The sequence below is a fragment of the Mauremys mutica genome, chromosome 1, assembly GCF_020497125.1.
Source record: "Mauremys mutica isolate MM-2020 ecotype Southern chromosome 1, ASM2049712v1, whole genome shotgun sequence".
Lineage (NCBI taxonomy): Eukaryota > Metazoa > Chordata > Testudines > Geoemydidae > Mauremys > Mauremys mutica.
Window position 1 is genome coordinate 106,759,832 of NC_059072.1, and position 12,987 is coordinate 106,772,818.

The window sequence follows — 12,987 nt, forward strand, 5'->3', positions numbered from 1 at the left end:
TTAGTGACTTTGCTCCAGAATGCTAGATTTGTGACTGGGAATGGAAACTTATATAAATATGTTTCCTAGTAGGCCAAGATTGTTAAAATGCATTATTTTCCAAGGTTGTTATCTCACATCATTGCTATCTTGAGAGGTCATTATGTTGGGGAGTTTCTGTACTCAACATTTTTATTATTAGAATTAATTTTTACATAAGAATGGTCATACTGGGTTAGACCAATGGTCCATATAGCCCAGTATCCTGTCTTCTGACAGTGGTCAAAGCCAGGTGCTTCAGAGGGAATGAACAGAACAGGTAATCATCAAGTGATCCATCCCCTGTTGCCCATTTCCAGCTTGTGGCAAACAGGCTAGGGACAACACTCAGAGCATAGTGTTGAATCCCTCCCCATCCTGGCTAATAGCCACTGGTGGATCTATTCTCCAGGAATTTGTCTAGTTCTTTTTTTTAATCCTGTTATAGTTTTGGTCTTCACAGCAGGCCCTGGCAGAGTTCCACAGGTTGACTTTATGTTCTGTGAAGAAGTACTTCCTTTTGTTTTTTTTAAAACCTGCTGCCTATTAATTTTTTTGGGTGACTGCTAGTTCTTGTGTTATGTGAAGGATTAAATAACATTTCCTTATTCACTTTCTTCACACTAATCAAGATTTTATAGACCTCTATCATATCCCCCCTTAGTCATCTCTTTTCTAAGCTGAAAATTCCAAGTCATTTTAATCTCTTCTCCTGTTTCATACCCCTAATCATTTTAGTTGCCCATCTCTGTACCTTTTCCAATTCCAATATATCTTTTTTGGGATGGGGTAATCAGATCTGCACACAGTATTCAAGGTGTGCACGTACAATGGATTTATATAGATGCAATATGATATTTTCTGTCTTATTATCTATCACTTTCTTAATGATTCCCAACATTCTGTTGGCTTTTTTGACTGCTACTGCACATTGAGTGGATGTTTTCAGAGAACTATCCACAATAACTCCAAGATCTCTTTCTTGAGTGTTAACAGCTAATTCAGACTCCATCATTTTGTATGTATAGTTGAGATTGTTTTCCAATGTGCATTACTTTGCATTTATCAACATTGAATTTCATCTACCATTTTGTTGCCCAGTCACCCAGTTTTGTGAGATCCCTTTGTAACTCTTCGCAGTCTGCCTGGGACTTAACTATCTTGAATAGTTTTGTATCATCTGCAAATTTTGCCACTTCATTGTTTACCCATTTTTCCAGATAATTTATGAATATGTTGAAGAGTAATGGTCCCAGTACCGACCACTCAGGGATGCCACTATTTGTCTCTCTCCATTCTGAAAACTGATAATTTATTCCTACCTTTTTTTCCGCATATTTTAACCATTTACTGTTCCATGAGAGGACTTCCCTCTTATCCCATGATGGCTTACTTTTCAAAAGTCAATTTAAATTAAATACATTTTTTTTAAAAAGTATTTTTTTAGAAATCTAGACCTGTTATGTGTTTTGGTGTAACTTGCATTATCCTTATGTTAAATTTGCATTATACTAACAAAACATTTACTTTATTCATATCTCTTTTATATGTAGCAGGTCAAGGTGAAAATGAAAAGGCAAAAAACAATACAACAATTTTTCCACTCATAGGCCTCAAAAACTAACCAAGGTGAAGAACACATCAAGAACCAAGAATATATCAACATGTCATCTGAAGGTTCAAGTGGTATATCTACATCCAACCAGCCCAAAGCACAAATATAGCTACCTACTGAAGAAACAGCGTCTCCAAAATCTAAAGGGAGTTCCTGATGTTTGTCGGTCAGTGTGCCCATTTATTGAAGTTACAAAGATGGCTACTGGTGCACCTCTTGCAAAAAAGCTTACGAGAAGGAAAGCTTCCCAATTCTATAATTGGTAAAAGTGGAGGAGCTTGGTTTGTCAAACCTATCAGTAAAGCCAATGATAATAAACTGTGTGAAAAGGCTGCAAAACACCAGGCCTCTGGAGTGCATCAACATGCAAAAAGCCTTATAAGCCCACTTTCAAAGCCAATTTTAGAAGTACTTAATGAGGCTGTTAAGAATACTGGAGACACAACACAGTTCATGCAAACAAACATGGCTGTGGCATCCTACTTTCTATTTAAGCAAGAGATACCACACACTACAAACTGAGAGGCCAATGTTAAGTGCATTGTCACTTGTTCATCCTCAGGTTGAACACTGGTTCAGAACAAGATCAGCAAATGCTCACTATCTTTCTGCAAGAAACTCAACTGACTGGCTAGAAGCATGTGGTGCAACAGTGAAAGCCTCAACAGTTGAAAAAGTGAAGAACTCTCTCACACATTCAAAAAATTTGCATACATGGCTGATGAATGCACCGATGCAAATGGGCATCAAGTATTAAGTCATTGTGTACATTATCTTGATGTCAGTGGTAGGTCAGTAGATGCATTCTCAATGTTCAAGTTATAGAAGACACATGGGCTGCATCTGTGACAACCCACATCGTAGAAGAGTTAAATGCTTGTCAATTGGACCCCAAACAGATGGCTGCTTGTGCATCTGATGGAGCTGCAAACGTCTCTGGAAGACATGGTGGAGTACAAGCTTTGCTCAGAGAAAAGTGTAACCCTAATCTCTCCTATACACATTACAGAGGCCATCTACTCCAACTAGCGCTAGTACGAGCTGCTGATTCTTCAAAAGACATTTAAAAAGCTATAAATTTAATGTCTTCATTATACTTGTTTTTCAGAAAGAGTCCAAAAAGACTGAATATCTTGCAAAATATAGAAGATACACTGGGACTGAAGTTCAAATTAGTCCAACCTGGGAAAACCCGCTGGCTTTCTCATGAGTGATCCTTGGCTGTTGTCTTAAAATTACTTCTGCCATTATTACTGGCTTTGGAAAGTATCTATCAAGATGGGATGGATCTAAGGCATGGTCTACACTAGGACTTTAATTCGAATTTATCAGCATTAATTCGAACTAACCGCTCAACCGTCCACACCAGGAAGCCATTTAATTCGAACTAGAGGGCTCGTTAGTTCGAATTTGGTACTCCACCCCGACAGGTGGAGTAACGCTAAATTCGACATGGCTAGCTTGAATTAGGCTAGGTGTGGATGCAAATCGAACTTAGTAGCTCCGGGAGCTATCCCACAGTGCACCACTCTGTTGACGCTCTGGACAGCAGTCGGAGCTTGGATTCTCTGACCAGCCATACAGGAAATGACCCGGGAAAATTTGAATTCATTTTCCTGTCTGGGCACTTTGAATCTGACGTCCTGGCTGGACATCGGGGCGAGCTCCGCAGCACCTGCAACGATGCAGAGCTCTCCAGCAGAGGAGTTCATGTTATCTGTGAATAGAAAGAGGGACCCAGCATAGACTGACTGGGAACTCTTCGATCTGATCGGTGTGTGGGGCGAGGAGTCTGTGCTTTCGGAGCTGCGCTCCAAAACAGGGAATGCGAAGACCTACGAGAAGGTCTCCAAAGCCATGAGAGACAGAGGATACAGGCGGGATGCAATGCAGCGCCGCGTGAAAATCAAGGACCCCAGACAAGGCTACCAAAAAATCAAAGCAGCAAACGGACGCTACGGAGCCTGCCACCACTGCCCCACCAGTGACCGTGGACTCTGACGATGGGACAGTGTCGACGGCCAGTTCCTCGGTGATGTTCGCGGACGGAGAAGATGAGGAAGGGTTTGTGGAGGACGAGGCAGGCGAGAGCGCTTACAACGCTGGTTTCCCCGACAGCCAGGATCTATTCATCACCGTCACGGAGATCCCCCAACAACCCTCCCCGGCCATTAACCCGGACCCTGAATCAGGGGAAGGAGCAGTCGGTAAGTGCTTTAACCATGTTAACTTTTATTCTTAATATAACAGGAATCTTAACTGTGTGAAAAGGAGGTCTCTCTAGATATGGGGATAGAACAGAAATCATCCTTGGAGATCTCCACGAAGCTCTCCTTGCATTAATCGAAAAACATCAGCAGGAGGTTCCTGAGGAGAGCTGCCTTATTGGGTGCTCCGTGGTAGCACAGTTTTCCGCGCAAGGCTTTCATGAGGTACTCAGGGAGCACTGCCTCCCCGAGCACGGCTGTATCGGGCCCTGGTTCGTGCTAGCTTCCACGCAGCATGCGCTCTCTATCTCCTTCAGTGACCCTCCTCAGGGTGATCTCGCTCGGAGACTCCTGCATCTAATTAGGGTAATTACTGTAATTTTACGTCTGGTCCAAAGTATTTTTAAAAAATCTACGGACAGACGGCATAGCACAGACTCAGCACGCAGCTGCGTGACGAGCGTAACGGAAAGCCAAAGAATATAATGGACGCTCATGGAGGGAGGGGGGAATGAGGACGCAAGGTATCCCACAGTTCCTGCTGTCTCCGAAAAGTATTTGCATTCTTGGATGAGCTCCAAATGCTTCTAGGGTCAAACACAGTGTCTGCGGTGGGTCAGGGCATAGTTCGGCAATTTGCGCACACACCCCACCCACCACCAGAAGTGAAAACAATCCTCTCTTGACTCTTTTACATGTCACCCTATCTTTACTGAATGCTGCAGATAGACGCGGTGGTGCAGCACTCAACACCAATATCCTTGCTCCCCCCACGCTATGGATGGCTGATGATGAGGATGCATTTCCATCTTTTTGTACCATCAGCCTATTGGCACATGGGGCAGTGCAAAAGGGCTGGTAACCATGCCGACTAGTATCAGTAAGGTCAATCAAGGGCGCCTGTCCCTAATTTTTGATGGCTGATGGTACAATATGGCTGGTAACCGTCCTCATCATTGCAAAAGGGGGCTGAGCTCCATCAGCCCCTACCCTTCATTGTAAATAAAAGATTCAATTGCCCCTGGACTAGCAGAGGGATGATGGGCTCCTTCATCCACACTCCTTAATGTCCTGCCTGGACTATCATTGCAGCTGGAGGCTTCCTTCCACTCATTTCTCACAAACAAGTCACTGTGTCTTATTCCTGCATTCTTTATTACTTCATCACACAAGTGTTGGGACAATGGTATGGTAGCCCAGGAAGGCTGGGGTAAGAACGGAATGAACAGGTGGTGTTGTTGCAGGAGCACCCTCTGTGAATAGCATACAGCTCATAATTTATGCAGGATCGGACACAGAGCAGCTGTGCTCTCTGGTTCTATGATACAGTGGTTATCTAGTACACTTGCCTATATTCTAGGCAGGACTGATTCTATTTTTAGATACCAAAAAGGAGGGATTGACTCAGGGAGTCATTCCCAATTTTGGCTTTTGCGCCCCTGGCTAAGAGCAGCCAGGGGACTTATGACAGCAGCAAATGGTACAAAAGGACTGGTAGCCATGATCATCTTAGTTCCAATTTATGGAAGGGTTTGGATGGTGCAATATGGCTGGTAACCATCTCTGCTGTCATGCAAAAGCAAAAGCATGCTGCTGTGTAGCGCTGCTGGCCCGCCTCTGTCAACGGCATCTAGTACACATACGGTGACATACACAAAAGGCAAAACAGTGTCCATGGTTGCCACGCTATGGCGTATGCCAGGGCAATTCTGGGAAAATGGGCTTGAAATGATTGTCTGCCGTTGCTTTCCCGGAGGAAGGAATGACTGGCGACATTTACCCAGAATCCACCGCGAAAATGATTTGTGCCCCAGCAGGCACAGGGGTCTCAACCCAGAATTCACAGAGACAGCCTAGACTCAGTTAATTGTTCGCAAAAATGTATCTTTGCAAGGAATTCACTCCCTGCTTCCCATCTCACAGCTTCCACTGTCTCCAGACCTGCCACAGCATCCCCCTCGCAGACGCTGGCAAAGATTAGGCGGCGAAAGAAAAAGACAAGGGACAAGATGTTCGAGGAACGTATGGGCTGCTACCTAGCAGAGGCGGAGCAGCAGAGCCAGTGGAGGGAGACCGTCTCTCTGTGCCAGCGCTCACACAGCGAACGGGAGGAGAGGTGGCGTGAGGAAGACAAGCAGGCGACTGAAACAATGCTTGGACTAGTGAGGGAGCAAACGGACACGCTCAGGCGCCTTGTGGATGTTCTGCAGGACCGCAGGAGGACAGAGCCCCCCTGCAGTGTATCTGCAACCGCCCTCCCCCGCCACAAAGTCCCATACCCCCCTCACCGAAAATAATCAGGAGGAGGGGCGGCCGGGGACGTGAATACTGTCAATGCACCACAGCACAGTGCTCAAGTACCCAAAAGCTCTCATACCCTATATTTGCCGAAGTCCTTCACTTCCAGACTCACAGTAGTCCCAATCCCAGTCCCATCCCCTAACTGTCTACTTAATTAATAAAAATGCTTTGCTGTTAATTACTGTTTCCGTTATGTTTTTTCAAAGAAGACTGTGTTCGAATGGAGGGCGTGGGGAAGGGGGTGGTTAATTGCATAGGACAGTAACCTTTCCCAGGGTACAGACACGGGGGCAGGATCAGCAGCGGGTCACACACACGGTGCAGTCAGTAGGCAACCTGGTCGGTTTTTGGAGGTGGTTTCCAGGATCTGTGTGGGCGGGGGAGATGTGACTTTGCATCGGGGGAGGGCGGTTACAGATCTTATACAGCGGTCCTTGTCCTGGACCGCTGAGTCACGCAGCTGAGGAATCTGTATCCGTCCTCCTCCACCACAAGGTCACATATCCGCCCGCACACAGAATTCCATAAAGAGGGATGGCAGGCTCCGTTGAAAGAAGCATTCCGGCACTGCGGACCGCTCTAGGAGCAGGAGCCTGTCATTCCTTGAGTTTAGAGGCGGTCTTTACATCACCGCACACCCTACCCAGCACAGCCTGCGTCCCAGTTTCAACCCTTTCACGAAAAGTCATGAATAAAGAAACCTTTGTTAAATAATAATGGGACATGTATTTTATTTTTACACGTGTGCTGGAAGTGGGGGTAACGGGGTGAACGGGGTATGTAACCGAAGAGGAGAGTCAACAGTAACTGGGTAAAGAAACAGGGGCAGGTTCAGCTTCTCTGTAAAGAAACTGAACAGTCACAGGTCACGCTGCTCGCTGCTCGCTGGTATTTGAAGAGTTCCTTGTCGCTGTCCCAGGCGCCTGTATAGGGCTTTATGAGCAAGTGCATTAGCGGGCAGTCTGGGTCCCCGAGGATGACTATAGGCATCTGCACATCCACAACAGTTATTTCGTGGTCCGGGAAGAAACTACCTTCCTGCAGGCGTCTGAGCAGCCCACAGTTCCTGAAAACACACGCATCATGAACCTTGCCCGGCCACCCGACGTTGATGTTTGTAAAACGTCCCCTATGGTCCCCCAGTGCTTGCAGCACCATTGAAAAGTAGCCCAATTTCTCAGCAGCTGACTGTGGAAGACGTGGACGATAAAGTGCGAGGAGAAAACGGCGATGATCGCAGCGGGCTCCGTGCTTGCAGTGCTGTGGCGTCCGCGCTGTCACTGACCAGAAAAGTGAATGAACAGATTGCCCGCAGGCGCTTTCACGGAGGGAGGGAGGGAGGTTGTGATTGACGGTTCAATGACGACACTTACCCAAAACCACCCTCGACACATTTCTCCCCCCAGCAGGCATTGGGGGCTCTACCCAGCATTCCAATGGGAAGCGGGGACTGCGGGAACTGTGGGATAGCTTCCCACAGTGCACCGCTTCCAAAGTCGACGCTGGCCCCGTGAATGTGGACTCAGAAATTCGAATTAGTGTATTTAGTATGGATACACAAATTCGACTTCATAAGGTCGAATCCACAAATTCGAACTAAGTTGATTCGAAATAGTCTTGTAGTGTAGACAAGGCCTAAGTAGTGAGGCTGGTGGATTACTTTTGCTACCAAGTTCAGAGAAGACTATTGCCATTCTCTCTCTCGTAAGTCTACTGTTGAAACCACTTGGGTCATTAAACAATGCCATCCAGGGATCTGCTATAACAGTAGTACATGTTTGTCCAGCAACAGAATTTGGATCAATCAGAGAGCTATCCATTGAAAAAGTACTGGAAGAAGCAAAGACTTCAGTCCAGAAGTTGACTAATTAAGGCATTTATATTGAATCCTTAAGTGAAGAGGACAAGAAGTGTTTGTTAAGACAACTGAAAAAGTACACAGACTTGATTCTTAAAAATCTACAACAGCGACTTCTAGATTCTACTCAACCTCTACGTAGCTTTTACAGATGCCTGTCTTATAAAACACCAACAGTTGAGTGGAGTGAGGCACTACTAGCAATGGGGCTGCCATGTGCGCAGGACAGAATAGAGAATTTGAACACAGAATGGAATATCATACGACGAATGAAAGATTTGACTTCAACTTTTTTTTTTATCATCGCTAGTGGCTCAACCCAATCTTTGTGTTCTGTTTCCTGGGACGAAAGAAGTAGGAATTCATCTCTTGCTACTCCCAGTCACAACAGCTACAGCTGAGCGTTTTTTTTCATCACTGAATAGAATTTTGTGTTCTGAAAGAAGTCGCCTTCTGCCTGATCATGTGAATGAACTAACGAGCATATCACTTGAAAAGAATGGAAGTACCGGACACACAAGAAGCCACCAAAGATGAACACATTGCATTCAAGAAGTTCATTAACAGAGTTAACAAAATTATAACAAGAAAGATGTAGACGTAGGGCTTCATAGAAGGGTTGAGTAGCCAACTTTAATTTGTGATTTTAAAACATGAGTTAAATCTAATAAAATGGTCATGAAACATTTTTGTTTTGACTATGGTGCCATACAGCCCACCTGTGCACTCACAGTCCCACCACTCATCAGCCCTGATACCCCTGCCCCATTTCAATTCCTGGGGAATCCACTGAGGCAGAGGTGCCGCAGTGCGTGTTAGAGTTACGAGGCAGCAAGACCGTGCGCGGGAAGCCCGCGGAGTTTAAGAGCCCCAGGCACAGCACTGCGGCAGCCGCCCCTTCAATCCGGCTCCGGAGGCGCATGCTCAGTCAAACAAGCCAGAGTTGCCCGGAGGCGCATGCGTAGTTTAGTGGCCTTTCTCTGCCGGAGTAGAGGGGGCCGGGCTCGAGCTGACCGAATGAAAACCGGAAGCGGAAACGCTGCGTGTAAAACCGCTTTTTCCTTCGGTTAGGCGGATTCCCCTCCCCCGTCTCTGCTCCCGGCGTAAAGCGAGCGCTGCAGGCCCCGAACGTTGTAGTGTAACCGCCCTAACTGCCGCTCGCCCGTGTCCCCTCCCTCAGGACAGCGAGAGCCGGCCCGAGCAGGCTCCCTCCCCCCGCCCCTCTCCGTGTGGGTGCTGGGCCCTCGCCGCTCCCGCCTTCCCGTGTCTCTGTCAGGCGGCCGCTATGTCGGACAAGGAGTTTATGTGGGCCCTCAAAAATGGAGACCTGGATGAGGTGAAGGACTATGTGGCCAAGGTAAGAGGCGGGCGGGGCCCCGGCTGCACGCTTGGGTAGAGCGGTGCCCGCGCGCGAGAGAGAGAATTGGCCTCCTTTGGCCCCACGTTGCCAGGGGCCGGGCCGGGCGCTTGCCGGGGTGATCGCGCGGCGGGCGGCGGGGGTGTAACAGGCCGGGCGGTGGCGGCGGCGTGGATGGAGCCGGGCCGGGAGTTGTTTGCAGCCGCGCCCAGAGGCCGGGAGGAGGGAGGGAGGGAGCATCGGGGCACACGCGCGGGTGGGGAGGTGCCAGTGCCTGGGGGCTCCTGCACAGGGAGCTGAGGTCTAGCTCGGTGCTGGGCTCTCCTGACTTACCAGCACCGTCTCTACAGCCTGGGGCTGGTCCCGCTCCCTTTCTGGGTACTGGGGCCCCAACAGTACAGCGGGGGCAATTCTGATCTGCGGGGCATGTCTCTTAGATCCAGGAGCAGGGCACAAGATTATTACGACAGGGTAATAAACATCTGTGCAGTTACTGTAAGGGCTTTCTGCTCTGAGCACCGCAGGGGATGAACTCTCCCCTCACTCGGTTGCAGCTACCATCGAGGATTGGGAATTGCGCACATTGGGGGGGGGGGGGATTCTGCCTTGACAAATCTTCAGGATGCTGTGGGAGGTGGATATGCTCTCTCCCATCTTGGTAGCGAGGATTCTAGCAGAGTTTCTCAAACTCATAGCATGGACCTGCATCTTACTGTGTCTTGCAGGCCATCTTTCATCCTGACAATTGCTTACACTGAATACTTCCCTCATATTACATGTTTCTTTATTGTATCACAGGCAATCAGTTTTTAATTTATTTGAAAAAGGTAATTATCTTTTGCTGATTTATCTTCTCTCTACTAGAAGTAGTCAGACACTAGGTCAGTTTGATTTCTTTGTTTCTAGTAGCTTTTGTAGGCCTCCAGGTTCTTCTTTTCACTGAACATCCAGGATACCTGCAAAAGCTGTTGAAAGGAGCCAGCACTGTGTGAATAGAGAGCTCTCCATGGACCACTATTTGAACACCTGTGAAGAATGTCAGATATAAACTGATGCTACAAGATACTTTAGCCATCTCCAACATTAGGAGCAATCTTGAAATGGAAAGTAACTAACATGGAGGAGATCTGTTTTATTTTATTTTTATTTTTTTCTGAAAATGGTGTATCTCACCTCAGTTTGAAGCCACCTTTATTTTCTTTGTTGAGTGCTTCTGATAGAGCATACTAGCTAGTGATAGAAAGACTTAATAGATGTAATGATTCCTTCTTTCTCCCCTACCTATTAGGTGTGTCCACTAGATTGTTGTGAGGTATTATATTTTCTTCTCCTCTCTCCCCCGACACACATTCTGCCTCTTTGGTTCTCTTTCCCCCTGCTTATCGAACTTCTATCTGCTGCGGCCCATTGCTTTCCCACTTTTAGGATAGTGTAGCCCTCAGAATCAGGTAAACTTCATATTGCTGTAGCAGAGATTCCCACTCTGCATGGGAGAGTGCTTTTTATTGGTGGTGCACTCAGAATACTGAGTACTGCTCCATTTTCTCCCCTTAATCTCAATCCTAGTGACTCCCATCAGCACTTCTGAAATACTTCCAGTTGCCCTAAACAAAACCATCCTTTTTTCCAGTTTGTTGTTCTAATCTTATCTGTGCACGTTACCTCCAATGTTGCAGTCATGTCCTTTCTTTTCATGTAAAGAGTTCAGTCTTCTACCATGTTAATAACTGATTGGTAAATGTTTTCATGCCCTGACAGAAAACTACAAATAATCATGAAAGACAAGGGTCAGGGTGGGCTTCACCAGTGAGGTACAGAAGCAAAACCTTGTTAAGCAGCTCAGGCTCCTCTCCACTCGTGGCCCTGTAGGTTTTCAAGATTCTGTACCCTGGATGTTCTGTTTCACATCAGCTGCTGGGCTGGCTATTAGATGTTCAATATATCTTAAACTACACACTTTCATTTTCTGCTTAGAAGTGAGAAGGATCCATAGGCCAATATTGTCATTGCTGCTGTTTAGCTGAAGTGTAGCAGCGCGAGAGCACCTGTCTGCATACTTGGAGAGACAACACTGCATTGGCTTATGTACAGTTAATATTTGGAAGGTTATTGGTCTAACTATAAAGATCAGAAATTTTCATTATTTAAAATGAAAACTTAAATTCTGCAAAAATTGTGGGCTTAGGCCCCCGTTTGCGCCAGTGAAAGCTTCCCATTGCCAAGTACATTTTTCAAGCCTTCCTTAATGTTTCCTTTATGATTAACATTGTTATGTTCAGCAGTTGCAGTCTTTTATTTTGACTCTTCTATTCTGACTGACTCATTTTTACTAGAGATGGAGTTCTTGTGCTTTATTGTATAGGCCATTGGATAACAAGCAACAGCAAATTTTTAATTTGAACCTTTGTTCCTCGGCTGTCTATGGCTAATCATTTTCCTTTTCTTTTTGAAAATGAATAGTGTCTATTGGCTTCAGATATGCCTTTGCTGGAGATTAGGTGGGACGGTAAGAATTCTGTGTGATCTCCCCCTCTTGCTTTACCGCAGGGGTCCGCAACCTATGGCACGCGTGCCACCTTTGGCATGCGAGCCAATTTTGCCTGGCACGTGGCTGCCAGCTGGGGTCCTGGCCGCCGGCCCCGCTTAGCGTGCAGCTGAGTGAACGGAACCCCAGGCCAACAGGAGGCTGAGTGGGGCCAGCAGCTGGGACCCCAGACTGGCGGCAGGCACGCCCCCGGCTCCCCCCTCACCGCGCTCGGGTTCTGCAGCTCCCGGAAGTGTGAGCTGCTGCCGCTGCCCCTCCCACAGCTTCCCCCACCCCCGCTGCCTCAGCACTCCACGTGGAGTCAGCATCTGACCGGCATGGGCATGGTAAGGGGAGTCCCAGGGCGCAGTCAGGGAGCAGGGGGAGGGTTGGATGGGTTGGGAGTTCTGGGGGGTCCTGTCAGGGGGTGGGGAGTGGTTGGATGAGGTGTGGGAGTCCCTGGGGGTCTGTCTGGGGGCGGGGGTGTGGATAAGGGTTGGGATAGTCAAGGGACAGGTAGGGGGTAGGGTCATGGGGGGGGGCAGTTAGGGTGGGGGGATCTCAGGAGGGGACAATCAGGGGACAAGGAGCAGCGGGGGGTTGGGGGTTCTGACCAGGGCAATCGGGGTGGGAAGTGGGAGGGAGTGGATGGAGGCGGGGCTAGGGTAGGGCAGGGCTCTCCCCTCTTTTTTTGATTGTTGAAATACGGTAACCCTAGGTGACGCGGGAGCCAGGGAGCGCATGGGGGCTGGCGCCTGCATACATCCACTGCAATCTACAGGAGCCCCTGGAGGGGGCGCTGGGCTGCAGCTAGGGCAGGGGAGTGCAGCTGCTCCGCGCTAGCGGCGCTGCCGCCTTTGCAGGGCTGCTGCCCCCTTGCACTGCACCGGCTCCTCCACGGCTGGGGCTCAATGCTGCCGCAAGCGGGATGCTCTGGCTCTCCGGTGCCTCCGGCAGGTGGCTCCTCCCTGCTGTTGCTGCAGCGGCCCAAGCCCGGCAAAGCCAGTGAGTGGACTCGGGGCGGGGGCCATCTGGGTGAGGTGGGGATGGGAAGGCTCGCGGTGGGGCTGTGCACCCTCCAGTGTAGTTCAGGGGGTGGGGAGGGGG

The 12,987-nt window shown here is 48.2% G+C and overlaps 1 protein-coding gene across 1 annotated transcript in view; it reads left to right on the forward strand.

Annotated features, from left to right (window-relative positions):
• The first annotated feature begins 8,927 nt into the window (after positions 1-8,927).
• The window catches only part of MTPN (myotrophin), a 52,113-nt gene continuing 48,053 nt past the window's right edge, over positions 8,928-12,987 (forward strand). Inside the window, exon 1 of the mRNA XM_044989673.1 lies at positions 8,928-9,356. Within this exon, the coding sequence (XP_044845608.1) occupies positions 9,285-9,356 (72 nt within the window). The 5' untranslated portion in view covers positions 8,928-9,284. The remainder of the gene's footprint in view (positions 9,357-12,987) is intronic.